Raw genomic sequence first — 24,624 nt, forward strand, 5'->3', positions numbered from 1 at the left:
GTTCAAAGAAATCTTGATATCTAATATAGAATTTTACCTTGATAACTATGTGGGAAAGGGCGATTTTAATTTTCATTTAAATGCAAATACTTGAAAACTAGTTCTGCAACTAATTAGTAAACTCTTTAAACTCAGTAAGTTGTCACCTTCATAGATGTTAAACACTTTATATTTAAGTAGGCAAATAATTTGTGGGAAAGGTATCCAAAAAAAATTCTAATGTCCTATATTCCATTGTTGTTGTTAGGTGAAATAATAAAGATCTACTTCCTCTTGTAATTATTCAAAATGCTGCAGTAAAATTTCTCCCTATTGGTTCTAATGAGAGAATAAAAGCATAAACCACTGTTAGCACCAATCACAGGGGTTCAAGTAACACTGTGTAATGTAATAACAAAATCAGGCCATTTTTGTGCAGAGCTATTACATTGACCAATGAATTCAGAGCCAACAATTGATTTGACTTTTTGCTTTCCAATTTGGCTAGCTCTTTCACCACAGGGACTTAATCAACCAAGCATCTCAGAATCATACTCAGGAAAGGTGTCATCAGCCCATATCCAATCCTTTCCTTAAATAAAAAAAAAATAAAAAAATAAAAAAATCAGGAAATATGGCCAAATTAGATAATGCATTAATAATAATTGAAATGAAAATCTACTAAAATTCTTCTTAAAAAGTCCACTCTCCATGAACATGAAAGGATAAAAGTAGCCCTTGGCACCAAAAACAAACAAACAAACAAACAGAAACACAAACAGCTATGATCCCTCATCTATGGTTAGAAAAGGTTAAGAACACAATTCCTACACTGGTCCTGATTTCCCATCAAGTGACTGAAGGCATTTAATTCATTGCCTGAACCCATTTGACTGGTGCACGTGGAATTCTTAAAGATATAAAGGGAAGAAAAAAAAAAAAACATAGAAAAAAAGGAGTAAGAAAAAATATTTTCAATCTTGTATAAATGGTTAATGAATAGGCCAGAGGAAATCAAGGTACACTTCGCTGACATTTTCCTTTACTTATATAAAGAAGACACAGAAGAGCAGTGTAAATGCAGAAATAAGCCCCAAATCTGTGAAAGTAAAAATAGTTTGTTCCAGTGCTTATAAAATAAATAGATTGCCTTTACTATTACAGTATATTCATCAATACTTCGGGAACTTCCAACTTTCCTATACAACTGAACAAACGAACAATCATAACTCTGCCATGGATTCACACTGAGGAAATATAACCCTTGCAAGAAAATTCACAAGAAGAAAATAAAGATGCTTCATTTTACAGTTAGAAATAAAATTTATGTTCTTTCCATTCACTAGGGGAAAATGAATGTATTTTTAGCCTAAATAGTACTATCAGCATTAAGTCAAATTTAAATTCATTTCTCAAGACAGAAATCATTTAAAATACTTCAACTTCCAATTTTACAGTAGATGCCTTTGTCTGTTAGTTGGTGCACAGTTGAGTGCATTAGCACATGTGAGTGTGAGTTGCTTTATGAATTCCTAATGGTGTATTCAGAGTTCTTAAGGCCATGCCTGAGAATAGGACCTCATCTATAGACACAAGAAAATCAAACATTACTTTGAAATAACACTAAGAATCTGACACAATGCAATAAAAGCCAGTGATCTGACAAATAAAGAAATTCGGCAAATCTCTACCGCCTCTTCTAACCGAATGGTTGCAGATTTAAAATGGAGAACAACCTGCTTTTTGCTACTGCCTCAAATTTGTTTTCCTTTGATGACTATTTATTTTGTTACCTCATTCATATTATTCAAATAGGTTTTTATATGTCTTATTCTTTCCTTTACAGAAAAAACTTTAAAAAACAAAACAAAACAAAACATGTAATATCAGTTCATTACTTAGGCAATCTCTCTGGAAAAATGGGTTATATAGAAGTGTTGATGTCATTTACATGTGTAGTTTCCCTTGAATATATCTATCTTCCTGGCACCATGAGTCACCTCCTAGTAGAAACTCTGGCCTTTTGATTAAACACTCTGAAGTGCATTTCAGACAACGTTGTAGAATCATTAGACTCTAACAGCATTCTAGGAACTGCTTCATTTCATAATTCAAACTCCTAGGCATATGGAACCCTTTCTGAAATAAAGATTTCCTCTCAAATAATAGAGAATGTACACAAAGTAAGCCACTTTTCAAAAAATCTTGCCATAAATAAGATTATATATAACACTGACAAGCTTAACCTGTCTCAGTCATAAGTCTATAAAGCGTAAATCAAATGACATGAAAAACTATATTTTTCTATTGTTGTTTGTTATGTGTTTCTCACTTTGGAATCCCCATATTGAGGGACAGGTGAATCTAAAATTTTTTATAACAAAGGTAAAATCTCTGAAAAATCAAGATTTTGTGTAAGAAACAGACTCCTACCAAGACAAGGCAGAACCAATGCTCTGGAACAGCAACATAATAGTTTTGTATATTTGTTTGTTTGTGTATTGAGAGCCAGAGAACCCATATAAAACAAAAACAAAATTGCTGCAGGTAACAACACATAAAATATCAATAGTTTGGGGACAGTTACCATATTTAGCTATAAAACCAGGTTATGAACAGATTATAAAATGTTAACAGCTGAATAAACTGTAAAATATGCATTATCTACACATGAAAAAGTGACAGTTTATAAATGCTGAATTGTTGGGTCTGTTGGCATTTAAGACATCTTTCCCCAGTCCTGATTTCTGCATGGGGTGGGAAAACAACAAAAAAGAAAAAACCTGCCCTAACCGGTTTGGCTCAGTGGATAGAGCTTTGGCCTGGGAACTCAAGGGTCCCAGGTTCAATTCTGGTCAAGGACATGTACCTTGGTTCTGGGCACATCCCAAGTAGGGGGTGTGCAAGAGGCAGCTGATCGATGTTTCTAACTCTCTATCCCTCTCCCTTCCTCTGTAAAAAATCAATAAAATATTAAAAAAAAAAAAAAAAAAAAGAAAAAAAAAAAAAAAAAAAAGGAAAAACCTACTCTGCTGAGCATTTTTCTCCCCAAGCAAATGATCAAATCAAAACTCTTCTTTCTTGTCCTAGTGGTAGATATTTACCTATTTGCATATCCAGCAACTGAAAGTAGGAAAATGTTCTGCCAATCAGTGATGCCCTCTGCCCATCAGGTAAATACCTGTTCTGGTTGTTTGGGGGTGTTTTTTTCTCCCAGCTTCCTAGGTGTTTTCCATAAACCCAAGGGTCTTCCCTGTCCTCCCCCCCGCCCCCATCCTGGAAGGGGAAGCGGAAGGGAAGGATCATGGAAGAGGAGGACTCTTCTGGTTCTTGCAGTGGCTCCTCCAGACCTCTTCTGCAGTGGCTCCTCCAGACCTCTGGACCCTGGCATGGCCAAACATCCTGGCCTGACACTTACTTCGGTTTGGTTAAGTCCCCTTTCTGCAAAGGCAAGTAAAGATGACTTCCAAGTACTCAGTGCATTAAAGAAAAAATATATATATATATTTTTAAGAAGAAAAAAAAAAAAGTGCTTGAAAAAAATTCCCAGGGACTTATCTTGGGGAGGACAATCCCATGTGCAGTGTGGATCCCTTCTTAGTGTGCCCTGCCCTAGCCGGGAGAGACCCTCGGTCCAGGCTCTGTAGCAGAGTGGGTCCTAAAAGCCTTTCTTTAGGAAAAAGCAAAACTTATTTTAGTGGTTTCCAGGGAAAAGTTGTATTCCTTGACACGTGGTCCATCCATCTTGGCCTCAGAGACCTCACAACTTTTTGGCACTGTCGTGGCTCACTGCTGCCCGGATGGTGGTCCCAGCCACCCCTCGGTTGCTGACCCTGCGGACGAGCACTTTGGACACGGGGATTTTTGTTCTGGGCACCTCGCTCCTGGCCGGTTGCTGGTGCGCCACAGGATGGCTGGATGGGAGGTTGGCGAGGTGCTTGACGCTGATCGGAATCTTAGAGTCCTTCAGCAAACTGCCTGGTGTCCGCAGGGGGCAGGTGATGGTGCCCGGAGACACGGGCTTTAACCTGGACACACTGGACGCCTCCTCGTTGGCAGGAGGGGCTGCTGGGCTTCCATCCGGGTCCGCGTAGAGGTCGTAGAGCGCGTCGCCGCTATAGCTGTCCCTGGGGATGGCCGCCTTCTTCCCGCCGCTGCTGCCCGTGCCGTCCTCCTCGGGGCCTGGAGTGGTGGAATCCCAGTAGCCCTCGTCACTGTTGGGGACCCCTTCTTGCTGCTCCTTCTGCAGGTGCTTAGGCTCCTCCTTGGGGTGGGCCTCGATGGGAATGCGGTTGAGCCTCCTGCGCTTGACCGAGGACACTTCCTTGGCAATTTCCCCCCTGGCGTCTTTGGAGACCTCGGGAGCCGTCTTGGCGTCCAGGGCTGCTGCGGCGGCCTTAGCCAGCCCCTCCTGGGGCCCCTGTCCTTGGTCCTCCGTCTGGGAGAGCATGTCCCAGAATTCCTGGAGACAGGTGTCATCCACCCCATCCGGGCTCGCCATCTCCTCCCCGCCTCCTTGGTAGGCCACCACGCTGGGGTTCTTTTTAGAGGCCACCGGCTTGCCTGTCCCGGGGGCATGCTTGTCACAGCTGGGGCCTGCCTCGTCCTCCTGGTCTGCAATAATATCTCCACAGCCTGTAAGAGAGTCAAAGCTTTTCAGTGAAGTCACGTCAGAAAACATCAAACAAATACGATCGGTCGATGGGTCTGAGGGCGGATCGACAGAGGAAGGGTCAGGGACGGCCGACGCCCGGCCGCCGCCGCAGTCGGAGTCGACAAGGGGGACGGTCTGTGCCGGCGCGCCGCCCGTCCTGGAAGCGTCCGCGGCCGTCCGCACCTGCCCAGCGCCCCGCTCGGGGGGTGCCCGGGCGTCCTGGGCGCGCCGGCGCCCCGCGGCGTCCTCTCCCGGCGCGGCGCTGGCGGCGGGGACGCCGGGGCCCTCGGCCTCTGGGCAGCGGGGCCCTTCGGGGCGCTCGGCGGGGGCGGGGGCCGGCGCCGGCTCCCCCGCTCCTCCGGGCTCACCTGCTGGCTCCGGCGGCGCGTCCCCGCGCGGGCTGTCCGGCGCGCGCGCGGCTCGGGGCGCTTCCTCCGCGACGCACTCCAGGCTGGCGGTGAGCGACCCCGGCGGGGCCAGGCCCAGGCCCCCCGCGCGCGCCCCCTCCTTGGCGCGCTTGTCCTTCCTGTGCCAGCGCACGCCGCTGAAGAGCCCTCGCAGCCCCCTCTTTTGTTTGCCGCCAGCCTTGCCGGCGTCCGCCGCGTCCCCTCGGCCGTGCTCCGGCCGCCCGTTCTTCTTCAAGAGGGAGAAGAAGCTGTGCGACTTGGCCACCGAGCCGCCGGCCAGCGAGCCCGCGCCGGGCCCGGCCGCCCTGGGGGGCGCGGGGGTCGGCCGGCCCCCGCCGCCGTCGCCCCCTCCGCCGCCGCCGCCGCCGCCGTCCACCCCGCCGCGCGGCTCCTCCTTCCGGCCGCCCTCCAGCACCGCCACCTCGGCCAGGCCGTCGTGGGTCCGGCTCCTCACCATGCCCGGCGGCGGACCCGCGCCTTTCCCGTCCCCTTTGTTTTTGACCCCGAATATGCTGGGCATGGTGCCGCCCGATTTCCTCTTCTTGAATAATTTGAAGGCGGCTTTGTTGATCTTCCCCGACGGCGGCTCGGAGGCCGGCGTGCCGGCGGCACAATCGCACGGCAAGTCCATGTCTGCCGCCGCGAGGGTCCCGGCGCCGGCCGCCTCCTTCCGCCCGCGGACCCCCGCCGCCGCGCCGCCGCCGCGCGCGCTGACAGCCCCGCCGCGGCCGCGCTCGCCCGTCTCCATGGAAACCGAGCGGGAGCAGCAGCTTCCGTCAGCCGTGGGCTCGCGCCAGGCCGCTGTCATCCGGATTCTAAATCAACCTGGCCACTCGGTGCTGGTGCTGCTGGTGCTGCTGCTGCTGCTGCTGCTGCTGCTGCTGCTGCTGCTGCTGCTGCAACACACAGAAAAGGAAGGGGGGGGGGGGGGGAAGCACATTTCCCCGCCCGCCTGGGGCTTATATAACACCCTAACCCACTAAGGATCCATCAGACTCGGCTCTGCGCTGTACGGTGTGCGGGGGAGGGGGAGGGAGTGCCAGAGCAGGCAGCAGAGCCCTGAGCTGACTGCAGAAATTAGAGTCGTCATTATGGAATTCAAATCCCATCCAATCTTACCCACCTTCAGATTCTGCCTCCAGATTTACTCTTTCACAAAATGCCCCCCAAATGGACAAAAAAAAAAATTTTAAAAATCCAAACAACACAAAATACTTAGTCTTATTACCTATCCTGGACTCCATAAATCTTTGTGCCTTTCCCAAGCCCTGCTTGTGTGTCCTTAACATTTGGGCGCCAAGCCCATCAGACATGGAGCTTTACATCCTTGTCTTGTCCCGAGCAGAGCACATTTCCGGATGTTGAAATCTCATTGTTGTTGCTGTCCTGATTCTTGCTGCAAAGACAACAGCCATCAAATACCCATTAGCAGCTCTCTGCAAGGAAAGTGCAACAGTTCCGAGGATGGAAGTTGACTGGTCCTTTGGGACAAGCCTGGCTTTTATCCCAGACTCCTGCTACTGGGGCTGAGGTCACAGAATCCACTGCCCAGTCAGTCTGCATGTGGTCGCAATGGAGTGAGCTGAAGATGGAATCTCAGGTCCCCTCCAGGGGTGGTGCTTGGAATCCAGAATCTACCCTCTTTTCCATCCAGCAGGTCATGGATGTTACTTTTGACCTTGTTCCTGCTACCTCCTTCAATATTCATGTCCATTCTGCAGCTGCCTTCCCCTAGAGCCCGTGAGTCTCTGCAGCTACTGGATCTGAGAAAAGGAAAACTATCCCAGGGAACCGCCCAATCTGGAAATCTCTTCTCTGTGCTACTTGCATTATACCCAGAAACCCTAGTTGCTATATCAGTTGAGGCTGAAGTTTGCTAATAACCTGTTGGCCATTGCATGGAACAGTTGGTTTGAATTTTGGCCTTGGGGTTATTATCTATATACTTGCCCTTTCCTGCTGATTTTTATCAAGAACACTGTTTCATAAAATTAAGAAATCAGTGAGTTTAGGTTCAGGAAAGGTTTTTATTCCCAGCCTTGGAACCCCATCAGCTCTCTCCCACTCTTAGCCGGCACCTCCCAGACGAGAGAGAGAGGCTCCCCCCAATTCTAGCTGACCACTCACCATGACAAACCAGGTGCCTCCCTGCCTTGGGGGGAGATCAGGTGTTAGGAACTATAAAGAAAACTCATTTGTTATCTCTCCACAACCTTTTGAGACAGTTGAAATTTTTTCCCATTTTTTTATACACACCATACAATTGCTTAGCTATGTGGGTTACTCCATAGCTGTGTCGTCTAGGAGAGTTTGTGCCTGGGATCCAGGAAAACGCAGGAGTCTATAAATATCTCCCCTCCTCCAGCCCAGAGCGGAGAGCTGGGAGAAGGTGAACCTGCCCCTCCACTAGGAGCTCCGACCTAGCAGGGCGGGTTATTTGCATGAGAATCCTTGAGCCCCTGGGGAGAAAGTTGGCGAGGACTTAGGGATGAATATCATTCCCAGGGGACATAGACATCCAAACAAAGAGAACCGGACAAAGCAGTCTTCATTCTGGGGAAGGTGCGGGTGGCAACGGGAAGTCACTGGCCCGGAGGTAGAAGAATGTGAGGATCCCTGAGACCATCAAGACTTGGAGGCACAGGCAGGGGGAGTTTAGAAGCTGTCGTGTGAGTGGGGACCCTTCTGTGTCCTCCAACCCCAGGTCCTTTCTATAGAGACTATCATAGAAAAGCCAGTTTACAAGGACCTTTCCAGAAGAACCCTACAGTGCCTCTCGGCCCCACCCCAGGGGCGGTGGGGGTAGGGTAGGGGAGGACGGGGGGAGGGTTTCACTCAAACTTCGGGTGGCAGATTGATGTAAAAGGCTATTGTTAGAAACCAGTGCAAAGATTGCTCTTCACTGCCAGGCATGGGGAAGCAGATTGCATTTGCACAAAATGGTGATTTCTTTTTCCCCCAAAAAGACATCATGACAGTGAAAAAATTTTACCAGAAGCGCCTCCTGTTTTGGGTTACAGTTTCATCTTTCATTCTTCTCTCCTCTCCTGCCACTGCCCCACCCTGCCCCACTTTAAACAGCGGACAGAAAATGTGAGTAGAAATGGCTAGAGAAAGGGGCTGAGGGGAACTGCTTCAGGAAAAAGCTGTTCTGAAATGACAAGATGCTTCACAGATGCAGACAGCAAGCGGGCTCTGCTGGAGACATGTGCGTGCTTTCCTTTTTGGCACAAGGGAGGGTTTGTTGTTCAGCTGGGCCTTTCTCTCTGGGAAGCTAGTGTCTCTGGAGGAGGATAAGCAAAGCAAGAAAAGAAAAAAAAGAAACACAGGAGGAATAATAGAAGCTTATCACCATCTATTCCTTTTCCAGGATGTCTTCAGCCAGTGTGGCCCCTGCCTGTGTCCTGAGCCCTCTGAGCCGAATGTCCTGGCTGAGGGAAACCACTCAGAACCTAATGGGCAAAGGCGTGGTGAGCAGCTGCCGTGAGCCATGGTGTGGCTGCTGCTGTGGAACTCCCCATGTCACAGCATCGCCATAAGGAAGGCTGCTGGCTTTCCTAAAATTTGCCTGAGGTCTTTAAGGGGATAATGCTTAATCGGTGAAGTTTGGAAAGGATACTTGAATTGGGACCAACACCGCCTGTCTCCAGACCTCTCCACCTGCTCTGGACTCCAGACCAATGTAATGCCAGCTCCCTGTTCTTGCCCATCTCCACCCTCCTTGCCATGATTATCATCCAAGGCCAGTGTAGACACTGTGATGCCAGTGAGGCTCCTCAAATGTCCTCTAACCCAGGGTGCCTGCTATGAGGACTGTCAGGAAGAGCCGCTTTGCTCACCTTGACCCTCATTCCCACGTCCACTCTGTCTACCTAACTGAGGCCTGTCTTGCCCCTGAGGGAGGCTGTGGGCCTCGTACAAGCTGAGACCATAAAGTACAGTGCACAGTTGTCAGGAGAGAAGTGTGTAGATGTCCCTTGCAGGGAGCCTAGCCCAGCCGTCAATGTGATGACACTTTCCTACACCCTCTGTTCTGGAAGGCTCTAGCCCACATGTGTCAAACACAAGGCCCGCGGGCCAAATCCGTCCCACCAGGCCTTGCAATGTGGCCCGCACCGCGCTGTCATCACTGCACTTTGCTGCGTTTCCATCACAATGACAGTTTATGACTGTTCAGTAAACCATTCGGCCAGCGATTTAGGCTGGATTTTAGATTTTGGCCCCTTCTCTGATTGAGTTCGACACCCCTACTCTAGCCCAGGGTGGGCAGGGTGAGGACAAGAGAAGTCTAAGCACAATTAGCCCTGAGCTAAATTGAAGTTCCTGTTTTCTTTTGCAGATTTTGATTCCTGATTTTTCCTGCACCTCAGCTTCTCTGTGGGCTAATAGCTGTTCTGGGTGTGTTTTCTTCAGAGGAGAAATTAACTTCTAATTAGTAACATGCAAGTGTAAAAAGCTCAACACGACTTGTAAGTTTACATGTTAACCCCGAGGCACAGCTGAGGCTGCTGAGGGGAGAGCTCATCTCAGAGAGACTTTCCATGCTGGCTCTGGGGTGGGCGGGAAGCCCCGGACCTGAGGTGTTCTGGTTCAGCAGGTGTCACCACTCACAAGATGTCACTTGGCCTGGCCCCAGGAGTGTGAACTTGAATCCTAGGGCAATGGGGTGGGCAATAAAGGACCAAATAAAGGCAAAATGAGCATTTCTCTGTAATGCTGGGGCGGGGGTGGGGGAGGGCACAGGCCATGCAGCAGCTGGCGGGGCTGGCACCAGGCAGTCTCCATGCCTCCCTGCCAGCTTCTGTTTCATGCCAGCAATGCTCAGTTTCTGCATACATCCTTCCAAACTCTACCGTTGTCTTCACATGATGCTCTCCCCCACCCCCCGCCCATGTCTATCTTACAAGGACAACAATCATATGGGATTGAGGGCCCACTCCATTCCAGCATCATCTTTTTTCTCCCGTTTTTTAAATTAAGGTATTATATGTGTACCTATCTTACCATTGCCCCCCCGCACTTCACTCCCATACATGCCCTCACCCCCCAGTGTCTTGCGTCCATTGGTTATGCTTATATGCATGCATACAAGTCCTTCCTGTTGATCTCTTATCTCCCCCATCCAGCATCATCTTGTCTTAATTTACATCTAGACACATCTGCAAAGACCCTATCTTCAAATAAGGTCACATTCACAGGTACCAGGGGTTAAGATGTGATATATTTGGGGGCACACAATTAAATGCCCAACTAGCATCATTGCCAACAATGGAGTCAGCACTTCACCTTCATTCTTTCAATGCAGTCAGCAGTGCCCCCGGCACAGACATTAATGTTGGTGGGTTCAAACTTGCTCCAGCAGGTTTCAAGGTCATGGATGGCACTTCCAGGTTGTCAGCAATGAGAGGACAGTATCAGTGCCAGCCAGAGTAAACAAGAAGGAAAGTGGTGGTCGCCAAGAGGACTAGATCTTGGATTACATATCTCTCCCAAGATTGCCCGGGAGGAACGTCAAGGTGATGTCAGAGTTCCCATGTAGTGGATAGGATACAGCAAAAGAACCACTGTGGATATTGTAAGTCAGAGTGGCCTGAGAACCATGTTGCTTCATAATCACTGGTCTGCTATTTGACTAGAGCTACCCTTACAATATACTCTCAAGCTGCAGACTGAGCTGGGGTCTCTTCAATCTGTCAGCACCAGCGTGGGCATAGGGAAGCCAAAAACGGAGCAGCATGAGGTCAGCTAGCAGAGGGCATGTGGAGAGGATGCCAGGGCTGTGGGCATGGATGAATGCACAACAGGGAGCAGCCAGACCCTGCAGTAGGGATCGGCTCATCCCAGCAGGGATGCAAAGCAGAGCTGAGTCCAAGAGGAGGGCCCACAGGTGTCAGTGAGTGGGCAAGGTGCAGGAATTCAAGGGTGTGAGCCTGGCGGGGGCTGTGGAAAATGACCCAGAGCCCAGGGACCTGCTCCCTTGGTGTACTTTTGCTCGTTTTCGAGGAACTCTATTCTGTATCTGCTTCTTGACATGCAGCAGCAAGTCTGAACAGCCCTCCCAGCAGGTAGTGTGTGTCGCTAAGTCCCTAAGGCAGGCCCTCTGCCTCGGTTCCTCCTTCCCGGTGGTCTCCAGCCACAGGAGCAGGCTGCTGTGGGTCTCATATCCTCTCCTTGAACCACGAGACCTTCTGGATCGCTGGCTCCCTTCCTCGGTTACTTCAACCTCAGTCTCAGAGACATAAGAAAGTCCCCTTGCTCTCCCACACCACTCTGGCTCCGTCCCTGCCCCATGCTGTAGCATTCTCTCTCCTGTCCCTGCCATGATGGTACAGGAAACATGATGGTACAAAGCTCAGACAGACAGAAGAATTGTCCTTTTTGCTCTCAGCCACTCAAGCCCCTGGAGGGGAGGTGTTCCCCCCCCCCCCCCCCCCCACCCTTTGGAGCTAACCCAGGCAGAGGCGCAGGGAGCAGAGCCCCTTCCCAAAGACCTTCTGTACTCTTTCTTCCTCTCCAACTTCCATTCACCAGAGTGTTGGGGTCTGAAGTAGTCTGGGCCAATAACAAAAACACCTACACGATCTTTCAAATGTATCGCTTACTTTGGGAGCTTGTCTCTTGAAGTTTAAAGACCCTGTTTTAAGCAAATTAAAAAAATTTAAAAACCACCTTATAGGTTAGAGCAGACAGCTAGCAGACTCTGCTGCTGACCAGACAGCAGGAAAAGCACTTCCTATCCCCGTGGTTCCCTTCCCTTCGTGTCCCCCTCCCGCAGGTGGCACAGTAGATCCCAAGACCTCTGTGTTCCAGGTCCCAGCTCTCTCCATGCCCTTGGTAGCCTTCTCCTTGGGAAAGAACTTCGTTTGTTTGTTTGTTTGTTTGTTTGTTTGTTTAAAAGAAATGCATCGAGTGAATGTTTAAATTGAGCACCTGACTGCTTACTGCCACCTCCAGAATCTCAGAAAGGGCCTCTTTGTTGCCTTAGCTGGGGCCATTAGCATTTACGGAGTGTCTACTGTGTGCTGGGCCCTGTCATGAATGAACCATGATGCCGGCCTGTGCCGGAGGCTTGTCAGCGTTGAGACTTGGTTCAACATGAAACTCTCCAGCTGAAGGCTGACACAGCCTTGGCTCCACCCAGCCCCGGTGCTAGACCAGTGTGATCAGGCCTTGGCAGCTTGGGTGTGAGTTTTTTCTCCTTTGAAAAATATATCCATGTTTCCCCCCATGATGGGTTAATCCCCAAAGAGCCAAGCTTACTTCTGTCACAGATCCTGACCCCTACGGGGCTTTCTTCTTGTGCTTTAGGTTCAGGCCCTGATCTGGTTCCACACAGCTTTCATTTATGTTTCAGTCACTATCCTCCACCACAAGGTGCCTTTTTTCAAAAGATGGAAATCTCGGCAGATGTATCCATTCTGGGATGTTTCCTGGACACACACCAATGAGCTCATTAGCCATAGCTAACCATGAAGCTTGTTTTCTTTCTTTCTTTCTTTCTTTCTTTCTTTCTTTCTTTCTTTCTTTCTTTCTTTCTTTTTTCTTTTTTAGTTTGCTGCAGAAAAAAGCAGAATCATGTGGTTTCCTCCTAGCAGCTCCCATTCCTGCATGTCCAGGGAGCAGTGACTGAAATAACCCTTGAGAAGGAGGGCTGTGCTTGCTGAACATTCATGCTTCTTACGAGTGTCTGCTTTTGTTTAACGGAAGACTGAAGCTCAAACAGGAAATTTCTAGGTCAGCTATACTTTGCTCCAATAAAAGAAAAGTCTAGCCAAAAGAACAGCCAAACTATGGCCTGGGCTTTGTGGAGTGTCTTGTCTGATTACCCAATTATTACAGCTCAGATTAGGAAGGGATTAACTCTGAGGTTGGACAGATGGAGAACACTATTAAAATACCCCATGTGGGGCTTCAGAGTGAGTAGCAAAGTGACCACCTGTCCCTGTTTCTTGGGTTAGTCTGTCCTAATTGAGAGCCCCAAGATCACACATCTGAAACCATGGCAAGGACAGCCAAGTTGTGGCTATTGCCAAATGACTAGGTTGTGCTTTTCGTGACACCTGGACCCCCAAAGCAAGCATTTCAATCAGCAACGGTAAAAGTGAAATACCTGTTAAGGCCCAGATCCAGAACTTATACAAAAGCACATCCACCAAATTCTATTGGTCAAAGTAAGCCCTAGGGAGGGCCAGCTTAGGTTCAAGGGGAAGACACCTAAACTCATCTCTTTATTGGAGAATGGCAAGATCATAACACAAAAGAACATGGAAGATGAAGAGATCACTGTAGCCTTCTAAACCACAACACCATACTGCCTCTCTCTCAAAACTAAGTTTATACACACTTCCAAATGGCACCTCTCCAGATGCCCAGAACTGCTTCTCCAGTATCCCTGGGTCTTCTGTCCTTCAGGTGAGCCTTCTTGTTCTTTCAACTGTTCCCTGGGAAGTCTGAGGCCATCCTGTCCCTCTCCGGTGGGCCCAGAACCGAATGTCATATAACGGGGTGTGCTTGGGCTGGCACAGAGCGGAAGGGCCACCATCTCCTGTCTTCTAGATAGGGTTGGTGAATCAAATAGGAATTTTTAGCTGCCACGAAGTGCCACCTAAAATTTGATGTCCCCCATTCTGTACTTATGCAATTTATTTGAAAGACCCAAAATTAAGTTCTATTTTATGAAATTTGGCCTGGCACTCTGATTCATTGGACCTTTCTGGATCCTGATTCTGTCTCCCACTATATTCACACCTCTTCCCAGTTTTTAGTCAGACCTTCATTTGACCATGATTTACCTCCCCTCCTTTTACACATTCTTCCAAGTGACTGATAAAACTATGAGCCTATTCAGAGATAAGAATAAAGCTTTGAGGAACACCATTAATAACCTCCAAACATTATAATCTAGGCAGTGATCTATAACTTTGCAAACTTAGCCAGCAGAGTTGTTCAGGCAGCTATGGATTCACCAACTGGCATTTGCATCTAATCCCATTTTGCACCTCATCGCAGGAGTGTCATAAGGACCATTGCCAACACTTAGCTGAGGTTCCAGAAATTCCCTGCTGTTCGCATTCCCCTGATGTGCCACAACCATGATCTGGCAGCAGAAGAAATTAGGTCAGTCTGAATGGAGCCCCTGTTGATACCTGGTGGTGACAGCTTCCTCTTCTCAAATAATTTCCTCGCCCTCCCCCAAGCTAGAATCTTGCCCCATCTCAGCCACCTTCTGCCAATTTCTGAGCATCACACTACTGCACCCATTTACAGCCTTCCAGAATTCTCCAGAGATAACCTCAATTAGTCACAATACCTCTTAGAACCTGATTCTCTTAGGAGTCTGGGTCAGGAGACATAAGGTTGGAGTGGCAGGTGCCCACTCTTTTCAAGATATGTGAACTTCTGCCCTCATTCAATATTTATTGCACAGCAAGCAAAGGACGCACAGATTCTACCTGTAAGCTGCTTATGGTCTAGTCCAAAGGGGAGATAAGTATACTAAGAATGGTAATATAAAACAGAATACGGTCACTGCCTTTACAAAGGTGAATGTGGGACATTACACGATTTGTAAGACAAATTACTTCACTTGAGCAGATAAAAGGTTCTTGGAGGCAGTGGTATATGGGGTTCATCCTAGATAAATAGCAGGTGAGTGATGCCAAGGGTATAGAGCAGTGGCTTTGTACTGCTGCCTCTAGGCCTATAAATTCACAACATTCTTGAGACAACCAGGTGTTAATGTAAGAGATTCCTTCAAAATGCTTGTACCATTTGACCTAGTGCTTTCAAGTCCAAGGATTTAATCCAAACATAAAGTTGTTCCAAGTCTTATTTAAATGGTGCTGCTGTTTACTGGAACACTAGGCCACCAAAAGACTGTCATGAATGTAAACCTGATATCGCTTAGGGACCTTAAGAGGCCCTTCCCTGGGTCTCTCGGGTATCTGATTAACATGCCCTGATCCTTCCTTTATGAAAATGCAATTCTGTCCCATTAATTGTGCAGATGACCAAGAGCTTCCTTCCCTGTCCTGGGCTGCCTAAACCCAGCTCCCACTTCCACTAGGCATTTCATGATTCAGATGATTTACTGTTGTTGTGAGATTCTGCAAAGGGTCCAGACTCTGCAGCTCTACTCCATCTCACTCTCACAATCTTTCTCCCTCAACCTCAACCCGCTGGAGCAACTGACAAAGTTTTCCCCATGCTTCTGCCCAGAGATTTTCCTAAAAAAAAAAAAAGCAAGCTTTTCCCTAAAATGGATTCTTGCATCAGTAGCTAATAATATACATTTCCTCTCACATTATTGCATGAGGAATTTTTCACAATATGGGAAAATGCTTATGACAACATGAGCTAAGTAGGAAAAAAGAAAGATGCAATCTTAAAATTATACCCAGTATAGCCTCAATTATGAAAAAGAAAGAGGAAATTTAATCAAGCAGTCACCCTGGCCCTCTGATAGCAGGATTCTGGGTGACTCTTGTTTTCCTATATGTGCATAGCTAGGTTTTCCAAGTTTTCAGAGATAACTAAAATGTTTGGAGACCAGGTACCTTGGTGATATTACCATTTGGAAAAATAAAAGTCAGGAGTCAGGAAAAGCCAGTCCCTTCCCTACTCAGGTGCACACAACCAACTCCTAACTGATGCTCCTGCCCTCTTGCCTTGGGCTGATAGCCACCGGCCTCCAAGTGAAACCTTGACAGTTCCATTGTTTTTTAAAAAGCAGATCTAGCCCTGACCAGTTTGGCTCAGTGGATACAATGTTGACCTGTGGACTGAAGGGTCCCAGGTTCTTCAATTCCTGTCAAGGGCATGTACCTTGGTTGCGGCACATCCCAAGTAGGGAGTGTGCAGGAGAAAGCTGATCATTGTTTCTCTCTCATTAATGTTTCTAACTCTCTATCCCTCTCCCTTCCTCTTTGTAAAAAAATCAATAAAATATATTTAAAAAGAGAAAAAAAGCAGATCTAGTTTTCTGACTTTCGTTCATACTGTTGCCAGGCTCTGAGTATGGTACACAGGCTGCTACTGACACACACACACACACACACACACACACACACACACACACACCCGCTGTGAGGCCAGGCCAAGTGTGGTCTGGATGTGGATGGGTCCCTTTTTTCTCACCCCAGCAAAGCTCTAGTCTTATTACTCCTGCTAAACATTTAGCTTCTGACTTATCCAAAACCGTCTCCCCAATGCAAACAGGAAGCCTGTGTGGCGGGCAGGCCTGGATCCAGAAAAAAGCATGAGGATCCATAAGGATAGGGAAGGGCAGCTAATATTTCAGTCTGAAACACGTTCACTGAATTGCCATAGAAACACCTGGGAGCCACACACAAATGTTACTGTCTGGATGTCTCAGCAAAGCAGCTACTCATGGCTCGTCTTAGGACAGACAGAGCTTGGAGGTGGGTAGCACTTGAATTAGCTTCTCTCTTCTCTTCCTCCCTCCAACATGAAGCATGAGAAACAGATGTTTCTCCCGGTAACAATGTGCACGGAATTCTTGTAGGTGGTGTGTGTAGACACTGTTCTTTCATTCCTTTAAGCCCTTAAAGAAATGGTTCTCTGTGTAAGCTGAGAAGAATTTCTCCTTGCACTTGTGAAAATGATGTTACTCTGTCACTGGCCTGAATGGAATTGCCCTCATTCAGCTTTGAAACATTGTATTTTCAGAGCATGACTCCTCCAAACCTCTCATTTATATGTAGACAGGCTTGTTTTCATTTCCTTCTCAGGCAGGATAGGAACAAGGCTGAGGAAGCCAACCAAGATTTCCCTGTCCTTAGAGAGCCTGAGGAAGTACCCGGTAAGACATGCAGCCCCAGGAAGGAAGAGGGAGGAAGGCAGGGGCAGGCTGATTGAGGGTTTGGAGGAGAACAAATGCAAAAGAAAGAAGAGGAGGTAGCAAGAGAGAGAACCCTCTGGCAGATTACAAAGCAAGGCAGGCCCAGATGTGCAGGGGCCTCCACCTCTTTCCCGATTCTTCCCACTTAAACACACTCCAGCTCAGAATCAGGTACTAGCAGCTGAGTGGTTTGGGGAACACATTAGCAATCTTGAAGCAACCTCAACCAGTTATACTCTGGTTAAAAAGCAGCATTCTTGGTGTGCAAATACAGCATTGAGATAATTCTCTTAGTCTCCCTTTCCAAGCACATTATCATTCTAAGCTCTTCCCCTATAGAGTTTGGAAGATCATAAACCAGGGGTTGATGAGAACTGACTTTCACTTTTAAAATATCGCCTGGCTGCCTTGTGGAGGTTGGAGGCTGGGGACCAGGTGGACATGGTGAAGCCAGTTAAAAGGCTGATGGTGGTTTGGACTAAGGTGATGACATGCTAACAGACACGGTTCTCATTGCTAGTGATGGTTCCTCCTAAAGGAGTTTTTAGGTTCAGGGAGATTTAGGAATAAGAAGGATCCATGGGGGAGGACTCCATAGGTGAGGGTTTGGAGCTGCCAAAAGGCAAATATTCACAGAGGGGAGAGAAGAGAGGTGCCACAGGATAAAGGGAGAGGAAGACATCTACTCACAGAAGACAGGGAAAAGCCATAGGGTCTGGGGAGAAAAAAGAAGAAAACTTTCATAGGGAATAGAGAAATGCCTGCAAAAGGGAGAAAGAGGAAAACAGATTTTCACAAGAGATAGAGAATTCTAACACTGAAGGGGGAGAGACACAGGGGAACAGCTGGTGGGTTTGGGGTTTGAAGCTACTATTCTACCAATCGGAAGGCAGTATGAAGAGACAAGGAACTGCAGCCTTCATAAACCTTAGCAAAAAAGGGCTTGGTGGGTTACCCCCTTAGGACTCCCTTCTACGTAGGAGTCTGTACTTGCTTCCAATGTCCCCCCTTTTCATCTACCACCTTTTGTGCATGGCTTCATTCTTTAAATCCACCTGGACAAGAACCCAGGAAATAAATCACCCTTGCATCCTGCTCAGGAAAAACAACCCAACTCAATGACACACTAACAGACAGGATTCTCATTGTTAGTGATGGCTCCTCCCATGTTAGACATTATATATAGTAAAGCTGGATATAACAGCTCTGATAGCTTCTCTGATAGCTCCCTTAACATTGAATCGCTAGTATTTAATCTTTAACTTAGTGAGCTTGAAAAATCTAGAACAGACGTTTCTGCGTAAGACCGGATGTGACACGTGCCGTTTAGAGGTACAACGCAGAAGAATTCAGACCCTCCACAGGGGGAATGATCACTTACTGGGATGATTTAGGAGTGTTTCCGTGCCATAGGCCTGGTCGCATTGGACCATGAAGGATGAGAAGGGTCTTGGTGAGCACATGTGGGGAGCAGGCCTTTCCAAGCACAGTGTGGCATAGAGAGTAGGAATAGGAGAGGGAAGTAAAAGTGTGCTCAGAGGTTGTGATTTGTGGTTTGGGCTAGATGGTCAGACTCACGCAAAGGAGTAGCTACTGGGGGAGAAGGCTTGAAGGTAGATTAAGGTTAGGTGACAGAGTTATAAATGCAAGTCAAAGAATGTATTCTCTTGGCCAAGGGAATATTGGCACTTAAGAGAGACTATCATGGTCTGTTGCAGGTGGGTTGAAGGGGCAAAGCTGGAACATGGAGATCAGTACAGGTGCGGCACCAGACAGGAAAAGAAACTACATTAGAGAAGCATCACAGACGTAGAGCCACACTGTCATTACCTGGTTGAACGTGAAGAGCAAAGGGTGAAGAGAAAAGGGCACAAAGGGTGTTGAGGTTTAATGGCTAGAAGAGTTGGAGGGGCTCTTTGCTTCTAATTGAATTTCAGGTGCATCTAGCAAGAAGGGGGAAAGTATTCTGCAAGCACATGAAGATGCACAGCGAATGCTCAGGAAGACCAGGGTTGGGAGATCTCTCTGAGTCTTGTTCTTGGAGATAAGAGTCACAGCAATGGGAGTGACCAAGAGAGAATAATGTAGCTGCAGAGAGGATGGAAGAAGAAAACCCACAGTTAAGGGGCTAAAAGGAGATAGGTTAAACATAGAAGTTATCAAGAGAGTTAGTTGATGCCAGGACTGACCAGCAGATCCTGAGCAGTGAATCAATAGATTACTCTGACACATGTTTCTGTGAAAGAGAGGCTAAGGGGCTACCCTGTTTCCCCGAAAATAAGACAATGTCTTATATTAATTTTTTCTCACAAAGTTGCGCTAGGTCTTATTTTCAGAGGATGTCTTATTTTCGGGGAAACACGGTAGTTTGCTTTAGGAGCAAATAGCCCTGTTCGCCTGCCTTCTTAGGCTTTTATTGTAACAACAGCTTGAACTATAATTAACCTCCATACTATCAGCAGGGTGAGCATCCTTGAGAAAGCACCTGCACCTGTAGTGTCTTTCAAACAAGGATGTTTTGAAGTCTAAACATAAAGATTCTAGTAACCCACCCCCCGGGGGGGAGCGGTCAGACTTGTTTGAAAAGGTCAAGTCAGCAAGGTCCCCCAGAGGCCCTGACCTTTCAGAGAATCCTCCTTACAGATGTTCCAACTAAGTCCCACAAGTTGATACCTTTGGTCCATGGACCCAGAACTTGTTCAGAACTTGATGCCACTCTGTCACATAGGCTGGTCTGATAATGTTACAAATGAGCTTCAGGCTTACTTGTCTGGGTATTCTGTCTCTACCTCACTGGACACTCTGGTGTCCAAATAATAGAATTCATTGTTACTGAGAAAGATCTTTGACAACATTTCTGTCATACAATTTGGTCTATAAGTTTGCTAATATTCAAGGTTTGTTGTTGTTGTTAGCAGATGCTAGCTCTTCACTTTTAGGCTTCCAGACTCTATGAATAGTATTTATGTCTTCCTATCTATCTCAGTATCACTTGACAATATACAAATCCTAGGCTAGTGTGCCTTTTGGTATTTTTGGTTGGTGATAGTTCACTTTCTCTCATGAATACTATAATACTTTTAGGGATCACATGCTGGCCAAGATAAAAGGTGGCCGAAACCAGTTTGGCTCAGTGGATAGAGCGTTGGCCTGTGGACTGAAATATCCCGAGATTGATTCTAGTCAAGGGCATGTACCTTGGTTGCGGGCACATCCCCAGTAGAAGGTGTGCAGGAGGTAGCTGATCGATGTTTCTCTCTCCCTGATGTTTCTATCTCTTTCCCTTCCTCTCTGTAAAACAATCTATAAAATATATATATTTTTAAAAAAGATAAAAGGTGATCAACCACTAAATAAGCTGATTACATATGCATTGTGTAGGCAACACACTTCCTATAGACCTCAGCTTCCCTAGTAGAGGGCATGGTGGAACCTGAGAGACAGAAGCAGTCATAGCTTAGATGGTAAGTATGGGAGTGGCTCAGGATGCAAAGCAGGGCCAGCTCCATCCTGAGCTGACTTGCTGTTGCAACCTGAAATTGTTACTATTTTAGAACAGGGGGCCCTGTATGTGTACTTTGTAGTGGGCCCTGCAAATTATGTATGTGGTCCCAATTATAACAGAGGCAGCGGAGTCCCTCCTGGAAACTACGATTGAAGTGGCTCTTCGAGTCAAAAGCAAGCCAGGCCCGCAGGATGTGGCCCATGAGCTTCCCCAACAGCCACTCACTGAGGTAAGCTCTGGAAGGGCCGGGGCTTGCCAGACGCGGTGGGAGCCCTACCTCTGAGGCCGGTGCCTGGCAACAGCTGCTCACCCTGCGTGGCTGAAGAATTTAGCTGCAAAAATCTAATTTGGAGCTCCCTAATTAAGCTAATGAAGTCAGATCATTTTAATCTGTTCTTGGTGCAGTCTTAGGTCTAATCCCAGAATAAATAGATAATTGACTGTGTGGCATATGTGTCCTTTTTTGTGACATATGAGCCAGACAACATCCTTATATGATTTTTTTTTTTTTTTAACTTTGGGAAAGGAACTGATTTTCCTTAGCCACAATGAATGTTTGAGATGACGCAAAATTGTAGTAAAATAAATCAATCATGCTCTCATTTTAAAACATTATACTAACTACTCTAAACAAGTCGTGCCCAAATAGTTCCTTAGTCCTGAAAGATTCTAGCTAATGTTCAATTTTTTTCTTGTTTTAAAGAACACTTATGAATAATGAGTGCTACCATACACAGATGTCTCCTGAAACAGGCTGAAGTTGGTGAGATAGAAAACAAGCCATTTCTCTTGTTTGGCCTAGAATTCTATAAACTCAGAAAATTCATTAATTGACCTTTAATCTATATCAGATTATTTCCCTGAGACACATACATCTTTATAATGGTGAGAAAGCCTATAAAACAAGAGGCTAAGGGTTCATTCTGTATAATCATCCATCTTCTTGCCAATCAAGATTGCTCTTTATAAAATATTTCCACCTTCTTGTCACGTAACTGAGATGAAGTAATTCTTTCTCCTTTGAAGTTTATTGATTCATTTACTGAATCTTTTAAATATTAATCCAATTAGTGGGAATTTTTCAAGTGTCACCTATTTCTCTTTAGAAGGCTTTATTTCCCACTCATGTAATTTAATTTCTAAAACATTTAAAAAAAAAATACAGGAACCATTAAAAATAGCCTACTTAGTAATACTAATAAAAGTAACATAATAATAGGCAATACTGAGTGAAAACTTATTATGTATGTGTCAGGTACTGTGCTGAGTGCTTTGTATATATTACTATTTCATTCCCCTAGTCACAAGAGGTAGTGACTCCACTATTAGAAAAGCAGAAATCAGGGCTCTAACCAGCTCCGTCCTTACCTGGGGTGCCCAACTGGATCGGGCCCAGGTGGCTCTGCTCCAGAGCTTCAGGTACAGCTCAGATTCTTTTATGTAGGAGAGATCTCTGTCCAACAGCCTCAGACTTACCTCTAGCTCAGCAGAGCACTACATGAAGCTTCTCCATTTCAGAGCAACCGCTGAGACCTTGTGGATGCACACTCCATCTGCACCACCAGAGGGGAAAACCTCTCACATCACTATTAAGCACCTATTTGCTATGTGTGAGGCTGGCTGCTCCACTCAGGGACACATGTCAGTAAAACATGCTCCTCACCCTCAGAGAACATGTGGAAATCTCCCCAATTTCCTCTGTGGAGATAGCACCCAACTATTCTGGTTTGCCAGAGACGGAGGTGTCCCTACCGTGAATCCCCGAAAATAAGACCTACTTACAGGTTTCCTTCTGAGTGAAATATAAGGTATCCCCTCAAAAATAAGGCCCCCCCTAGGCTAAACATGAGAGATTTGGTTCACTGTTTCTGAAAGAAATGGAGTCACAAGAAATTCACCAGGAAATTTAGAAATTGGATTGTTATGATGATGTTCCAGAAGATGATAACATGATTGTCATTGAATAAATGAGTAAATTCTTGATACTGTAGGATTCACAGTTTGTCTGGTTTGTGTTGACAACTACCGTACTACCGTACCGTATACAGGTAATAAATTTTCTTTATTTTCATTTAACAATAAATGTGTACTGTATTCTTCTTCATGGAAAAATAAGACATCCCCTGAAAATAAGACCTCACACATCTTTGGGAGCAAAAATTAATATAAGACACTGTCTTATTTTCGGGGAAACAGGGTAGATGGGCGATTTTCAGTTTTAACATCAGGAAAATCCTGGCAGACAGGATACATTCATCATTCCACTAATAGAACAGTAAGCAGATCACTGTGTGTTTGAAAAGAAGTTATATGCAGCCCTGTTTGTGCACCTCTGTCTGGACAAACACATGGCTTTTGTTCACCTTCTGTCTGCGTCCCATGACCACAGAGCCAAATGAGTCGCCTGGGTAAGCAATATGCTCAGACTCCCGTCCTGAGCACTGAGAACCCCTGAAGCTTCCAAGGTGAGTACACATGACTCAGGGAAAGGCGGGCTCAGAGAAAGACCTCCCAGAAGCCCTGACAGCGGGAGTGAGAAGAGAGCAGGAGCCTGCACAGTGTGAGTGCTCCGGGGGGAACAGGAGTCTCTGGGGAGCACCATTTGCCTCTTCTCTCCTCTCTCTCTGGACTCCTCACCACCCTGCCGGAATTCTCCCCAATGGATCTGACTCTTTCAGAAGCAGGTAGCAGGGATGAATGCCCTGCTTGACCACCTCCCCTAAACTCCCCACCCATCCTCCTGCTGGTGACCCAGCAACACTGCTGCATCTTGGACCATCTCCCCATCACTACTGTCCCACACCCAGGCAGCTGGCCGAAGCTCAATAAGGCAGACATACTGGAGGGAGGACATTTTCTCACAAGACAGATGCTGCCTTCTCTCTCAGAGAAGCCTGTGAACGCTCAGGTGGCAGCCAGCGTGGTGGTCAGAACTGGAGGGTTACAGGAAGCCCTGTGAAGGATGCCTCGGCCAGAAAGAACAAAGACAAGCAGCTTTTCTCTTCTTTTCTTTTTGATATTTGTTGCTGAATGGCCCCTTATCATGGACACAGACAATAGGGTGCTGAAGGCTGGAGGTGAGCTGGAGGGGGCCTATTGAGGGAGGGGGGAAGAATGGGGACATATGTAATACTTTCAACAACAAAAAAGAATTATTTAAAAAAAAATTAAATACAAATAAAAAATAAAATAAAATAAATGCTCAGCTGTTCTGGCAGCTTGTCCAAAGAAAACAAAAATCCTTTGGGTGTGTGTTCAGTTTCCATGACAAAGCCTATGGCAGAGCCAAAATGTGAAATGAGACTCATTGTCAACCACAGATGTGCTGCCAGAGGCTGGGCAGGGCCAGCAGAGTGGAAGACAGCTGGGCATGCACCCGTGGCAGCCTGTGCTGTTTGCCTCGATTGTCACAGCGGGGCAGATGGGGAGATGTATACTCAAGGTTTAAAAACCCGTAGAAGAGGAGATTCTAGGAGGACATGCGGAGAAAGTTTGGATAGATGAACTGGGCCTGATTTCAGAGAGAAAAATAGAACTTCACTGCTGTCATCATTTGCTGAGAACAAGTACTTTCTGTTGAGCAGCTGAGACATAGCAAGATCCGCTGAGAAAGAACAGATGCTCTAAATCATATTAACAGTTAAGCTGATTTAAGATTTATATTAGCTTGGTTTAAGTACGTCACTGGACTAATATTTTTTGCTTCTATTTTAATTTTGAGGTTGAAATGGGAACAGTTGTGGAAACAAGCATGAAACCATCAACAAAACAAGAAAGGCCACTGCATGGGAGAACATATTTGCCAATGAGACATCCCATAAGGGTTTAATCTCCAAAATGTATAGAGAAATCATACAACTTAACAAAATCAAGATAAATAATCCAATTTAAAAAATGGGTAATGGTCCTAAATAGATACTTCTGCAAAGTGGACATACAAGCCAAGAAACATGTGAAACATGCTCAAAGTCACTAGTCATCCGAGAGATGAAAATCAAAATGACAATGAAGTTCCATCTCACACCTGTCAGAATGGCTATCATCAACAAATCAACAAAGACAAGTGCTGGTGAGGATGTGGAGAAAAAGGAACCCTCATATACTGCTGGTGGGAATACATACTGGTGCATCCACTGTGGAAAATAATATGGAGTTTCCTTTAAAAAATTAAAAATGGACCTTCCATTTTACTCAATAATCTCACTTTAGGAATATATCC

General features: G+C 46.5%; 1 protein-coding gene and 1 long non-coding RNA gene across 3 annotated transcripts; both read right to left on the minus strand.

The window, feature by feature from the left end:
- Positions 1–1,345: 1,345 nt before the first annotated feature.
- LOC123653229 lies at positions 1,346–3,327 on the minus strand. Its single transcript, XR_006742906.1, has 2 exons — positions 3,004–3,327; positions 1,346–2,762 (listed from the first exon to the last, which is right to left on the minus strand). It is a non-coding gene; the product is annotated as an uncharacterized LOC123653229 (long non-coding RNA).
- A 27-nt stretch (positions 3,328–3,354) lies between these two features.
- On the minus strand, positions 3,355–6,860 carry AMER2 (APC membrane recruitment protein 2). 2 transcript variants are annotated; one of them, XM_036457668.2, is made up of 2 exons: positions 5,002–6,860; positions 3,355–4,614 (listed from the first exon to the last, which is right to left on the minus strand). In XM_036457668.2, exons 1-2 carry the CDS (start codon positions 5,846–5,848, stop codon positions 3,740–3,742), a joined length of 1,722 nt encoding a protein of 573 aa, XP_036313561.1. In that variant the 5' UTR covers positions 5,849–6,860; the 3' UTR covers positions 3,355–3,739. The 2 variants fall into 2 exon arrangements, with proteins under 2 accessions (XP_036313561.1, XP_036313560.1); XM_036457667.2 differs by having other exon boundaries at positions 3,355–6,860.
- Positions 6,861–24,624: the final 17,764 nt, after the last annotated feature.

Source organism: Pipistrellus kuhlii, unplaced genomic scaffold, assembly GCF_014108245.1.
Source record: "Pipistrellus kuhlii isolate mPipKuh1 unplaced genomic scaffold, mPipKuh1.p scaffold_m20_p_3, whole genome shotgun sequence".
In the NCBI taxonomy this organism is placed as follows: Eukaryota; Metazoa; Chordata; class Mammalia; order Chiroptera; family Vespertilionidae; genus Pipistrellus; species Pipistrellus kuhlii.